Here is a 15,221-nt window from a genome sequence, read left to right as displayed (position 1 = left end):
TCAGAGAAAGTTTCCTGGAGGAGACAGGTCTTGAAGGATAAGAGAACTTAACAAAGCTGGCAAGTGAGAAAGGGAATTCTAGGCAAAGAAAGCAGCTTATGCAAGAGTGTAGCAGCTAGAAGAGTATGGCATATTTGGGAACTAAAGTAGTTCAAGGTTCTTTTGAAAAAGTAAGGAATTGGAAGATGAAACCAGATAGGAAAATAGGGCCCAAGTGATGAATGGCTTCTCATTCCAATCTAAGGTATTTGGACTTTATCCAAAGCAAAGGAGAGTCACTGCAGGATTTTAAGAGAGGAGCGCCATGATTGTATGTTCACTGTATGAAGCCCACATCCCAGTAACGTGGAAATGCTTTGCTGGAAGGGGATGGAATTGGGAACAGGACATTAGTTAGAATCCTGCTGCAGTCACTCTGATGGGTTGAAAAGAGCAGAAAAAGAGACAGGGGGGCATTTGAGAGAAAAATGTTTAGAGTACAACCAAAGAGATCTAGTGACCAAATGAATATTAAAGCTGAAGAAGAAGGAAGAATCTGGGATGATTTCCAAAATTCTAGTGCACTTGAGAAAACACAACACTTAACATATCTTTTAAAAAGACAAGAAGCATAGGCTGAAATAGGATTAGACATTCAAGAGATTTTAGGTGGAAGGGAGCAAAGGAAAGTGAATAGAGTATTCAGACAGCAATGTAGGTCTGATACCTATAAGAAGGGAGGGAGAAGGAAGAAGAATTGGATAGGAAGAGCCCTAGACTGCAACACAGTTCCAAAAAAGGTTCACCCAAGCTGATGGAGAGTGCTTGGACCAAAATTGCCTGTTAGAAGAGTCTCATGTCTCAGTAGAACAGAGCTACCTTAGTACTCCACAGTCTCCATCACTGGCTGACAGCAACCTGCAGGAAGTGTGGAGCTCAGCAGCTGGAGCCCTCAGTCAACTTTGCTCCCCACAGCAGGAGAAGTGAGCAGTACATTTTCATGGCTGCCAGAAAAGGGAACTAGAGACAAAGATCACCTGTGCCAGAACCCTCTGGTGATAAGAGGATTCCTTTATCATATTTGAAGCATCTGTTTCAATGATGTAGACATGGAATACTCATTTCTGTGTCTTTATTACCCACTAGATGCAATGTTGTTGAAAATAAGAACTGATCTAGTACAGTGTTTAGTGCAGAGAGAATGTTATATAAATGTCTGTGGTATGAATGAATGAACTAGAATCAGGATAATCCAGAATCAAAATGGAGTAAGAAATTTATTTATTCCTGAAATATTACAGCAGTGTCCGACAGGTAGCCAGAACCCATCCCTTTCTCAAAGAGATCTGCCAGCTGAGCAGTAAGGGTTCAAACCTGAGCAACCAAGAAAACTTCAGAAATCATCCCTCTCTGTGGCTGTGAGTACCCTATTTGGTAATAGATAGATACCCAAGCTAGACAGAACATGTCAATAAAGTCTACTCATGAACATCTGATAATATATTTTTCAGGGTTAACCTGGAAATATTGCTCTGGTCATTGGGCGAGCTCCACCAAGTTACACGGACAATTTAATTATAGTGTGGGCAACAAAATTTACTCACTCTGCAAACTAAGATATGTAGAGAAAAAATAAGGTTCCTAATTTTGTCTAAAAGTATTAGAGTTTTTCTCCTGAGTCTCCACCTGTGGTTGAGAGAAGAGTTTAATCCAATGGGATAATGCAAAGAATATCTTCAGAAAAATGTTCATTTTCTACAGATTTAAAAATAAAAACCTCTGAGACATCCTCCCCATGCCATGCTTCTCTCCTTTAATTAGGGTCCAGGTGTGTACGGGGAGAGGGTTGAGGTTAACTACACCACACTGATGGCGGAGAAGTGTCATGTCCTCTCCTTCAGTGTCCTCGTCTCCTTGGGCTTCCAGGGAGAGGCCTTGTCCCTTGGTTGCTGCTAGCCCTGCCAGCATTCAAGGCTGAGTCTGTGCCTGTGCTTTGCTCCTACTGACTGCAAACAGGGAGCTTTCAGCCAGTCCTCAAAGAGGAGGAAAACCAGGACTCTCACCTACCCTACTTGCAATCCCTTTTCTTTCTCCCTCTTCTCCTTCCCACCATCCCCTGGGGGCTGAAAACAGTAGGCTTTCCCTTATATCATGTCCCCTCATACCAACAGCAACAATAAATTTCATGGATTCAGTGTCATAAGAGTAGGACTCCAAGAGGTACATACTTCCAGCTCAACCCTTGATAGGTTAAAATACTAATAGCTAATATTTGTTATGCATTTACTATGCTTTAGTTGCTAAAACACTTTCTATACGTTTAATCCTCACACCAATCCCATGAAGGATGCCTATTCTATAGCAAAGGAAACTGTGAAGTCCAAGGAGGTTTAGTAACTTGCCAAAGATCATGCATCTAATAAGTGGTGGGGTCAGGATTTGAACCCTAATGTGTGATTCCAGAACTAACATTCTTAGCCACTACATTATACATTTTTCTAGTCCAGCAAAATGTAGAAATACCAGAAAATAATATACAAGCATCAGCAGCACTTGTTGGAGTTTATAAGGTCACTTTTGCTTTCTTAAAACAGAACTTCTTGCAGATTATGAACAAATAACATTGACTTTCCTTTCCACTTATCCCAAATCAAGAAAATCACAAACACAACTTGCAGATCCTCCAGATAGCCCTGTTCATCAACAGTTGGGAAATATCAGGGATATTGTATTGGTATAAGGTAAAGAGCATTGATAAGCACTGAAACTGTTTAAGAAATGCTGGAATGTAATTTTGGGGGGTTTTTGGTTTCGTCTGGTTTTTTTTCCATTCATAATCCTCCTGGGACCAAACTATGGTTCAATCCCATTAACTGTTAGGACCTATGAACTCAGCCTAAGAGGTCAGAGAGTATCAAAAACAAGTAATTCCACGAGACATGGAATATAGGGGGCCCTGGAGGAAACTTGGAAGGTTTCAGGAGGTACTGTCATAAGTTGCTGTTGATTCCTGTGCTAAAGCCCCCCACAATACACCGAAGAACAGATGTGCGTGGCACAGACACGTGGCCTTAGGAACAAGCTCCAGCGTGTAACTGGACTCCAAATGCGGGGACAATTCTCATTCCCATACTTTGACCCTGGTCACAGTGGGGGAACCAAGCCATGCTCTGGTCCTTTGTGCATGAAACAACTAGATTTAAGAGTCTTAAGGGATTTAGCAACTAAAGTTAATTTATTGAAAGCAAAACAAAACAAACAAAATGGCCGCTTCCAGGGTTTCTCAAAAATGGGAGTGAGGCATTAGGTAGCTCTTCCCCATGGCCTGGGACTTGGTGAGGACCTGAAAAATTAAGTATTTTCCCTGGTAGATTCAGAAGACCATATCCTCTCCAAAATAGCTAAACTTCCCTTCAGTGTGCCTCCAGCAACAAGACTCCTTTCCTCGGCAACCCACCCACTACTCAGACCCATATCCCCACTCCCACCCCAGACTTTGATTAAGGGCAGTCCACATATTGATGAAGTCACATAACAAAGTCTCAGCTTTTCCATGTGTCACCTCCAAATTTCTCTGAAAGCGGAAACAGGGGAGGGGTTGGGAATGCCACACCTGTGAATCTGATTTCATTTACTCCCAGGGAAGGAAACTCTGCACTCAGCCAATTGGACTACCACAACAGGCTCCCTATCAGGAAATTCTACATTTTCCATCCATATTCCAGGCTCCAGTGGAATGAACAGTAGTGGTAACCTGAGCAAGTTTGCTGCACCACATCTGAATCTATTACATCAGGGTAGGATTTAATGGAGCCTCAGTAGAAATTCCTCAGTCAGAGGAGGAGTCCTTCAGAAGTTAGCCAAAGGCACCAGGAAACAAACAACAGCCAAGCCAAAATCTCTAGTAAAATGTTATGTTCAATTAAAAGAGAAGAAAATCCCCACACCCAAAGCAGAAGGCAGAATCAGGAACTCAGGTAAGGGCTAAAGAACCAGAACGTCAGGGCTAGGTAGAGAAGCTGTCAAAGTGACAGGAAGTAGGAACAAGTGTTCAGAGTGGGTGAGGATGAATCCAAGAGCAGGATTTAGGGTGAACACAGCAGACACCAACTGAGACAGCATGGTTATTCCACGGTTAAACTTCCCTGTGCTGAAAAGAAGCACAGATATTTTTATTAATTACAGAAGTACTCGTTTCAGAATCCTTCTTTTTTAGTGAATTATGAATGAATATTAAATCATTCTTATAAGTTTCAGCAGATACCTTTTTGAAAGAGAATTTTAAGTTATGTCAGGATTGGGAATTCTCCTAGCAGCCCCGAGAGGCATGTATCAATTTGAAAGCAAACAATACAGACCAAAAGACATTTTATTCCTATAATTTTGAAAATGAATATATAAATCAGAACAACCCGAGAATTCATTTTTGGTTACATATGACAAAATGCCAAGTAATGTGGTGATCTTTCATGCTATGTCAGAATGTAACCCCTTCATAAAATAACAACAATAATAATAATAGCAGTTTTTATTGATTATGTACTCCATGTGGGACTCTAAGCAGTTTTCATGTGTTAACTCACTCATTCCTTCCAACAACCTATCAAGAAAATACTATTACTATTCCCATTTTACAAATGAGGAAAGTGAAATAGAGAGAGGTTAAGAAACTTCCCCAAGGTCACCCAGTTTGTAAGGGCAGGGTCAGGATTTGAATCCAGGCCGTCTGGTCCACATTCTTAGCCCCAAAACTTTATACCTGAGAGCCCCATTAGTGATAGAAGTCCAGATTCAGAATTGCCATGTGTCCTAAATATGTTTACAAGTTTGAGATCTCAAGGAACAATATTCTCATTGACTTGTCACCACTGTTCAGTGACAGGAAGGAAATCAATGCCTACATAATTTTATTAAAATAAAAGTGATTACACTTACAAAAAACTGCTTAGGTTTTTTTTTTTTAAATAAAACTCTGAAATTTTAAAAGCAGATCTGCATCTTGGTTAATTAAACAAACCAAAAAACTGTTTGGATTTTTACCGAGACTAAAAAATTAAAAATGACTTGAAAAATCTACTTTAGCAAAATGATAAAGGAATGCAAAGGACGACTGAAATTGAAGTAAAATGACTTAACCACCAGACTGGATTAGAACCTAGTATCCAAGGGTCTTGATTTTCATTCCACTGCTTGTCATTACACAATGGATTTGTGGAAACTGGTCTCTTGTGGGAATTGCTGTTGCCACACAATTCACGGTGTTACACTAACAGCTTCATCTACTGCATGCTGACACAATACACTGAGCTGAAATGACGGCACACATTGTCCCATGAATCTCTAAAACCCCGTGAGGTCAGTATCACAGTCCGCATTTTTAAAAGGGGGAAGAGAGGTAATTAAAGTAACTCACCTAAGGCCAAAAAGTCTTGGAAAATGGACAGAACCAGAATTCAAACCCAAGTCTGTGGGACTGCAATGCTTTTACTCTTTCCCCTCTAGATCAATACATTGCTATCAGTATAAACTTTAAGTTAATAATCAGCTCATTATGTTGAGCTGTTATTAAAATACAACTCCATGTCTACATAGTGAGTGTTTTACCACACTGACACTTTCCAAAGACTATTTCACCCTCTCCAAAACAACCATACAAGGAGAGGCCATGAGAAGTGTCCCCGAGTGGGACAGAATGAAGCAGTAGTGTCTCTCCTACTGATGTGACAGAAGTGGTGCCACGGGAGGGTCAGGAAGAGCCCTGTAATCCTGAGCCAGGTCTAAGGACTCCTAGGCTCCCTCCTGTGCCCGCAGATGCTCTATGGAAAAACGGGTTCCTTGGATCCAGGCTTCAGATGACCAGGGTCACACCAAAGCATCTCCATGAACATCTGCTTCAGCCTATTATTTCCCAGAATGAGAATATATGAGCGGCCAGCAGGATATAACATTGTAATTACTTCTCCAGTCATCATAATCACCTCAGTTGCTGGAAGAAATAACTGGATGTCAAAATTGAAAAGAAAAGAAAGTAAAGTAGGAAGAGAAAGAGGAAGGAAAGGATGATTTTGATGGCCCTCCTGTGGGCCTCAGTGCTTGGATCTCTGGAGCTGGTAAAGTTTTGCTGCATCTGCCGCATGTGCCTCCCCAGGGAGAGGATGAGCAGAAAGTAGGAAGCTACAGATACAATTAAGGGAGGGAGGTCCCACACAGTCCCAAGAACATGGATCAGTTTATATTCATTTCTTTTCTTTCTAAAGGGTTCAGTCACATTCCCCATTCCATCAATTCCACTGAGAACAGAACAGATCTTAAATTCATGGATCAGAGAGACGGCACTGCTACATGATAAGAGCAGGGTACTAAACAGCATCCATACAACCAACCTGGAAACTCTCCACTTGAGCCACAGGAACGTAGGATGGGAGAAACTGGCGACTTTCAGGCAGTAGAAGACACTGAGACAGGTGGCAAGCCAAATGCTCAGACGGTTTGTAAATGTCCAGAAAATATCACTAATTTGCATGATTGCAAATTATTCATCGTGGAGTTTGGAAGAGAACACCATTAAAACACCATCAATCAAGAGAATCCACAGCAGAACAATCCTGGAGAGACCCAGGTTAGTGATGATGAAGTCAGACAAAGAGGTTCTCTTGTTCTTGAACCAGCTGCTACCATTGACCAGCCCGTGAAACTATTCTCCAGCATTCCCAGAATGAACTGAGTGGCAGTCAGAACCAGAAACCCGCACTCAGTGAGTCCCAGCATGTCAGCTATTAGGCGGACCTGATCTTCGTTCCTTCTGTGGATGAACACTCTCTTGCTAACTTGAAATCTGTTAATCACCTCTACCTGCTGCTTCTCTGTACCTGTCTCTTGTCTCTGCCCAATTTAGTCTGTTGTGGAGCACACTTTAGCAAACCCTCTCTGCTCTTTCAGGTTAGTCTGTCCTCTTCAGAGACGACATGGATTGTCACATTCCATCTATGATCTAAACTCAGAAGCTCTTTGCCAAAATGCAAATAGAGTAGTGTCCAGTGTCACACAGAGAAGGAAGAGATCTGAGTCACAAAGAAGATGCAGGATTTGGACTCAGTTTCAAAGGCAGAAGGGTTCTGAGCCACCCAGAATGGAAAGGTGTGTCACCAGAAGGGTCGCACAGAATCACTCAGAAGAGTGAGAAGTCTTACTCTTCAGGAGGGAGGACTCAGGGACACATACAAAAGGGCGAAATATCAGAATTCCACTATAAGGCACTATCACAGTCACCCTGGAGGGAGGTTTACATTCATAGAAAAGAAAAGGTTCAGTGTCAATGGTCCTGGATTAGAATTAAAAAGTGTGCCTCTTAGAGTATGCCTTACATGAAGGGGCTACAAGCTCTTCCCTAGTGAGCCATAGCATCGGAAATTCTTAACTACCTGAATATTTAATGATAACAATAATGAAGTATCATATGAGCTACTCAAATTATGGATTTTTTCAGAGGGACGACCACTGTATTGACATGTCAGTGATAGTTCAGGCTGACAGAAAACACACACAGACACTCTATGTCAACCAAAACAGTGCCTTACAGATTTTGACTATAACCAATAGTAATACTTTTTATATTGTCTTATATATATATATAAAACATATATATGTGTATATATATACATTTATATGTCACAATCTAAATACTGGGTTGGCCAAAAAGTTCGTTCGGGTTTTCATACGATGTCATGAAAAACCCAAACGAAATTTTTGGCCGACCCAATATATGTATGTAATACTGGAACACAAAGGTTTCACAAAACCATATTTCCCTTTCTACATGTGTGGCATTCTGATATTTTCTGTCCTATTCTATTTCTTTCAATGCTGCTTGTATATCACAAACTTGATTTTACAACCTACCAACGAGTTGTTACAAATACTGTTTGAAAACACTGATCTGAAGGGTAAAGAAAGAAATCCATGCCATCAAGATACAAAACAGAGAGTTCAGCAACATTATCTAGTAACAGACTGAGGGATACACGCCAAGGAGCCACTCACCTGAGCTAGTGAACCTCATCAGTCTTGGCATTATGTGGTGTACGCTACGGTTACAGAGCGTCGTAGAGACACTCAGGCATAAGTCCTCCTTCATTACCCTCAGCTTTCTCAGGCTAACTTGACAACCTGGCCCAAATGCTTCCTTAACTGTATGCTACAGAATTAGAATAAGGCCAGTTCCCAGCTGTCCCTGGGAGTCTTGTAACAGAACCTCAGACCAGTTGTAGGGCTGATCCTGCAACCTACCACCGACCCTGTTCAGTTTTTTTCTCAGGGCCTCAGTTCTATAGATTCAGATTTTTGTCATTATAACATCTTTTACCTCCCCTCATAAGAAGAAATACACTGGTAAGATTCCTCTACCCATGTATTAGACTTATCCATGATGAAAAAATTTAGAATATACAACGTATCAGAATGCATTTCACTTACCATTTCAGTTCAATCATACTTTTTTACTACCCCTATTATTTTTACCCCTTCCAAAATTAGAACTTGTACCTTTCTTAAGTTGTTATTGAGCAATTTAGGGTTAACTGTCACTTTTCTTTCTCATGTTTTGATTCTTTCCCAGGACAGTATGTTTCCATGTACACCACATTAGCTGGTGACCAGAGTTCAATTTCCCAAATGACTTTTGTTGAATATCATCATTATCACTGCTATTATTTCATCAGGTACCAGTGACATGAATCATGAGCCCATAGTTATAACATTCTCATCTCTTAACATAAGTACTAAGACCATCATACTATAACTAATACCATAGCATTAGTAATGGCTGCTTCCAAAATGTATGTTGGCCATGGTCAACCAAATAACCACATATACTCCAAGTCCAATTCTATTAAGCCTGCAGTTTGTTGGAGGGATCAATGCTAGAGCTGTGATATTGTGGCATCCCAGGCTGCAGACATCTAGAAAAACTACTTACAGGTCATGTACCTGCTTTTCTTCATTCTTTTTTTTTTTTTAACATCTTTATTGGAGTATAATTGCTTTACAATGGTGTGTTAGTTTCTGCTTTATAACGAAGTGAATCAGCTATACATATACATATATCCCCATATCTCCTCCCTCTTGCATCTCCCTCCCACCCTCCTTATCCCACCCCTCTAGGTGGTCACAAAGCACCGAGCTGATCTCCCTGTGCTATGTGGCTGCTTCCCACTAGCTATCTATTTTACATTTAATAGTGTATATATGTCCATGAGTAAAAGACCAAAGTAAGTATATAAGTGAGGGCCTTGGCAGAAAATAATTTGCATAAACTGGGTAATTCTAGAAGAGTTTTAAAAAGGGATTATTTACAAAACGATGGACAGAATACAGGGAAGCCATAAACAGATAGTGCAGTACCTCAGGGCTAGGAACAGTGGGGCACCATACCATGATACCACTGAGAGAGAGAGAGAGAGAGACCTGTGTGGAGGGGACCTCCTGACCGTAGCTGAGATTTTTCAGTTGGGAGACCCTGAAGAGAGTGAGCTGAGAGAATACTCTTCAAAACACAGATCAGCAGACTAACAAGGCATTCTGAGATCATCTTCCACTCCTTCATTATTCTTGACACTTTCTCCACAAGGACTTAGACATCATGGTCCAGGTCTTTGCATCATTCCCGCTTCTGATACTAATCTGCATGACAATTGTGTTGATAAACATCAGGAGTACACTCAGACTGACATCAAGACAAGTCATAGATAATATCCATTTATACCAATCAAAGTTCAGTAATCTGAAGAACACAGAAGGAAATCAGTAGAGTGTACTCATTAGAGAGATCAGCAATATATATAAAATGATAAGTGGTATGCAGCCTTCCAAGTCCCTTAAAGTCCTGACCTGGAGAATGCACAATGGCCAGTAATAAGTCTAAGTGAGCATCTTATCAGGATCCTAAAGGCCCACCCTCAAACTATATATGCATAAATACATTCTGTATGTGGCTAACATGGATGATTTTCCATTTCCATTGCCTCCACCGTGGTCCAAGCTACCATGATCTCTCATATGAACTGCTCAATGGCCTCCTAACCCATTTCTCTACTTCTTATCTTTTCTCCCACAATACATTCTCCATACAGCCACAAGAACGATCCTGTTAAAGTGTAAATTAGATCATTCCACTCCACTACTTAAAACACTTCACTGGCTTCCCAGTGCAACTGCACAAAATATAACTCCTCATAGTATACTGTATACTGAGAATCTCTTCTAAATATCCTTCTGCATGCAACAGAATTCAAGATAAATTTTATAATATCACATGGTCTGAGTTAAGGAATAGGCTTTACTGGAGTCAGAGAAAACTTCTGTATCAACAACAGAAATGAAAGCATGGTTCCTCCTCATCCTCCTATGACTACACAGAGAGACCTGGGCACTGTTAGGTTAGCAGTATACATCTGTATGCCAATGGAGATACCTCATCCTCTCTATTGGTCTCACTTCTTGTAACAAAAGTGTGAAAGCAACTTTGTCAGTAGGAAAATAAACAGTCTGCCTAATGCCAGAAAATCTGGATTTGGGAAGCCAGCTATTACAGGAGTTGTCTAGGAAGGCCAGCTGACCAACACCTGGGGACCTTAGATGTTCAAGTTCCCAGTGTTAGAAGGAGAAAGTCATCAATTCTGTGGGAATTGAGCTTATGTGAAACACATAAGTGCTTCACATAAGTGAAAGAAGTGAAAGAAAGATAAACAGGTTATCTTTTCCCAGATAACCTGTTGTCCAGGCAACCTAGATTGAACTCCTAGGGTTATTTTTGGACGACTTTCATCTTTGCAGTATAAATTTCTTATAAGAAGAGTGTTCATATTTCCCAGTTTGTCCAGGACAATTATGGTTAGGTGCCTGTTGCTCCGAGTAATTTGTTAATAATGCACCCTTTTGGTGTTTTACTCACTGAATACCATCTGGCCCTAAGCTCAGTCCTTGGAACATAGTAGAACCTCAATAAATATATATGGAATAAATAAATTTTCCAGAAGTTTCACTTTTGTTTTTATCTCAAGTTTTAGATTCACTTTCTAATATCGTTGGATTTCAGGAAAAATAATGGAAAATAAATGAACTAGAAATTAAATCTTATTTCTGTACTGCCACTCATTCATCTAACATTTCTTGAGCATCTACTACGTGACAGGAAGTGTACCAGGTGCACGAAATCATGGACTAGAAAACAAGAGAGACATATCTACCAAAAAATTACGTAACGATGTGACCAATGTTTTAAGAGATAGATACAAAATATACATGTTTGCACAGAGAAGGGACCAAATTCTGCCTGGAATAGTCACAGGCTTGAAAGAGGAGATAACATTTGAGATATGTTTTTTAAAATAAATGGGAGTTCACCTGGCAGGCAAGGTAAAGAAATGGGAATTCCATGCACTACCGAAATAGATGATGATTTATCCACCAACATACCCACAGACTATCCAAGCAAGAAAATAATAAACATACATAATACTTAATTACATGCAATGCACTGTTTTAAGGTAGCTAGAGTAAGTCACTTAATTTTCAACACATGAGGTGAGTTCTATTATTGTCCCCATCTTTAAAGAGGAGGAAACTAAGGCTCAGAGATTCTCATAGAGCTAGTAATCAGTACAGCAAGGATTCTGACCCAGGCACTCTGGCTTCAGAATCCACTGCCTTAACTAAAGACCTCAAAAATCACCTATTGATGACACCTCAATAAATACAAGAAAAAAATGGGGCCTTGAGCAGTAATATTATGTCAGAGACAAGATCTTAGATCCCCTCTCTTTTAGATCACACTGCATCATCTGCTCTGGTTCCTAATGATCCCTATAAACTCTCAAACCATGGGCTGCACCTCAAACCAACAGGTGTTTTATTGAGAACCCTCTGGGTCCCATTCTCTTCCTTTAACATTACTCCTCATTTATCTGTATAACACATTTTATCAATTAGGGATCTGCCACTACGGTAAATTGGAAAAAATCCCGTAAGATAGTAACCTAGGATACTTGCATCCTTGCCATAGAAATGCTTTAAGCTAATTATGTGACATCAGGCAAATGTCTTGATCTTTCTGATCCTCAGGTTGGAAATACATAAAATGAGGAGGTAGCAGAGAGTCAATATGAATGAATGGTTTAAGGACCTGGGTTCTGGAATCAGGCCTGGATTTGAATCTGAGTGCCACTGCTCATTAGCTATGTGACCTTAGGCAAGCTCATCTGCCTAAACTTAAATTTGCTCATCTGTGAAATAGGCATAATAATAGTACCTATTTCACAGAATTGTTACAGCGATTAAATAAGATAGTGACTATAAAAATGTAAAATGCAGGAGTGTTTTTTAAATGTTAGCTATTAATAGGGTCACTGCCCTATACATTACCCATACTTAGGATATTTTTATGAAAACTGCTATTCTTTTAATGTAATATTTAATACATATAAAAATACATGTAACATATAGGTATATTATAAAGCAAACAAATTAAGTACCCATAATCCCACCACCCAACTTAAGTAAAACATCACCAGTGGTACCATGGCACATGTGTGCTTCTTCTGTGCCCTACCCCTTGTTCCTTCTCTCAGCTTCCTATGGTAACTCATCTTGAATTCTGTATTTATCATTCCTTTTTGAATAGCTTTATCATATAGATATCTATCCATTAAAATATTGTATACCTGTTTGATTTTAACCTTTATAAAAATAACATGCTATAACAAATATCCTCTGCAACCAGAGCAACATTATGTTTATAAAAGCTATTCCTGTTACAGGATAACTGTAATTCATTTACCCAGCTGTATGATAATCTACTGTGTGAGCATTTATTTATCCATTCTCTGTGGATGAACCTTGGGGTTGTTTGCAGTTTTGTACTATTATGTACATTATTGCTATGAACACCTTTGGACCTGTTTCTTGGGCCACATGGGTAAGAGTTTCCTATAGAGTGTACCTTAAAGGTGGAATAACTAGGTGAAATTTCAACAATATCAAAATGATTTCTCAAACAAGGCAAGTTCATCTCCCTCAAAAAGAGGTGCCAATTTACACTCCCCCCACTAGTTTCCATTGGTCTACAACATCCTCCTTCACACTTTGTTCTTTCAAATGTGTTGAAATTCGCTAGCATGGAGGTCTTGAAAGTTCATTGCAGTTTCTGGTTTTCATTTCCTGGATTAATGAGGTTGACCACTTTTTCATATATTAATGGATTATATTTCCTTCTCTGTGAAATGCCTGTGTCTTTGACCATTTTTGTACTAAGCTGTCATTTTCTTATTGCTCCGTAGGTTTTCATATATTCTAGATCATATTCTTTTTGCTTTGTAGGTCTTTATATGTTTCAGATTGTATTTCAGTTATATTATTACAAATATCTTCTCTGCCAGTTTGTGACTTGTCATTTTGCTTTCTTTACGGTGATTTTTGGTTTAAAACAAGGTTATTTTTAAGTTAAATTTATCACTCTTTTCTACATTCAAGTTTTTTAAAAAAAAAAAAAAAACTTCCACACCCCTAAATTATAAAGCCATTGTCCTATATTTTCTTCCCCCAAATTTTTTTTCTAAAGGGGGAAAGTTCCCCCTTAATTTTTACCTCCTATTGTTTGTTTATTTATTTAGGCCACCCCACACGACTTGCAGGATCCTAGTTCCCTGACCAGGGATCAAACCCAGGCCCCCAGCAGTGGAAACACCGAGTCCTAACCACTGGACAGCCAGGGAATTCCCCTTTTCCAAAATTTTTAGTTTTTCCTTTTACTCTTTAAATAACCAAGAATGGACTTTTGCCTAAGGTGTAAGGTAGAGATCCAATTTCACTTTTTTCTATTGATTTATGGATGACAAATTTTCCTAGCATCATTTATTGAATAATCTATACTTTACCCAGTGATCTAGAATGCCACTTTCATCATATATCCTTTCCATATATGCATGGTCTGTTTGTGGGTTCTCTATTCTACACCACTGTTCCATTTGTTTATTCCTGCATCCATAGTATACTTAATTTATCACTGTAACGTTACTTTCAAAAAAGAAAAGAAAAACTGTCTTGCCAACTGGCAGAGCAAGCCCCCCATCTCACTCTTCCTCTTCAGGAACATGCTGACTGGTCTTAGACCTTTGCTCAACAGTACATCTTTAGAATCAATTTGTCCAGTTGCCCCAAAACACTTCTGGGAATTTTTGATCTGTAAACATCAACTTGGGGAAGGTTGACATCTTTACATTTTGATGCTTCCAATAAATAAAAATGGTGTACCAATGTGTTTGTCTTCTTTTAATGTATTTCAGTAAGTTTTATGTCCTCCATAGGGACCACACACCAGGAGACATCTTTCATCTTCTGACGCTCTTGTATACGCATCTTTTTAAAACTACATTTTCTCTGCTGTTGTTTGCCATTGACTTTGGTATACTGATCTTATTTCCAGCAACTCTTAATTACTTACTCATCCATAGATTCTTTTGTATCTTCTATGTAATCACAGCCTTGTAACTTTCTTCCTTTCCTGTCTTAAAACTTTTTCTTTCCCTTCCTGTGCCCTGATACAACAGATTAGTTCCTCCAAAGAGATACAAGAGCGCTCTCATTCTCGCTCTCTGCCAACACTCACAAACAAGAGGTCATGTGGGCACACAGTGAGATGCTGGTCACCTACAAGCCAGGAACACAGGCCTCAGGAGAAACTATTCTGGTACCCTGACCTTGGGACTTCCAGTCTCCAGAATAGTGAGAAAATAAATGCCTGTTGTTTACATCTCCTGGCCTATGGTATTTTGTTATAGCAGCCCCAACTAAGACATCCAATGATGCAAATAAAAACTATGTTATACTTAGGATCCGGTTATTTTCCTGTGGGAAGTTTCCTCACTCCAGATTATCTAGTCTGCTACACTGCCAGGAGGAGCATAAGGGCAGTACTTCTGTTCTTAAGTGTTCCTTTATTTAACAGGGGGCTGTTAACTAAGGGTCCTCATTAGGGACTTCAAGCAAAATTAAACAATATTTATTTGAAGAGAGAGTGTGCTCATATTCATGCTTTTTAAGGCTAATTGCTAAGGTTTTGTGTGTCTTTGTTCCAATCCCCTCCTCAAATTTAGAATGAGACGTAAGTTAAAAGCCTGAAGGACTGTGGGAGCCGAGGTGAGATTTTACTTCTACTTACAGTGGAAGTCGTACAAGAGAAAGGCAAGAGT

At 39.6% G+C, this 15,221-nt stretch overlaps 2 protein-coding genes across 2 annotated transcripts in view; both read right to left on the bottom strand.

The window, feature by feature from the left end:
• The window catches only part of MGAM (maltase-glucoamylase), a 200,427-nt gene that overhangs the window by 174,933 nt on the left and 10,273 nt on the right, over window positions 1-15,221 (bottom strand). The gene's annotated exons all lie outside the window — the stretch shown is intronic.
• On the bottom strand, window positions 424-15,170 carry TAS2R3 (taste 2 receptor member 3). The gene is given in 4 exon segments (XM_082400371.1): window positions 424-5,977; window positions 5,980-6,511; window positions 6,515-6,666; window positions 6,669-15,170. Coding segments are annotated over 4 exon segments (945 nt in total). The 5' UTR covers window positions 6,748-15,170; the 3' UTR covers window positions 424-5,795.

This window comes from Balaenoptera borealis, assembly GCF_965194805.1.
Source record: "Balaenoptera borealis genome assembly, chromosome: 7".
NCBI lineage: Eukaryota > Metazoa > Chordata > Mammalia > Artiodactyla > Balaenopteridae > Balaenoptera > Balaenoptera borealis.
This window is presented reverse-complemented; position numbering and strand designations above follow the sequence as displayed.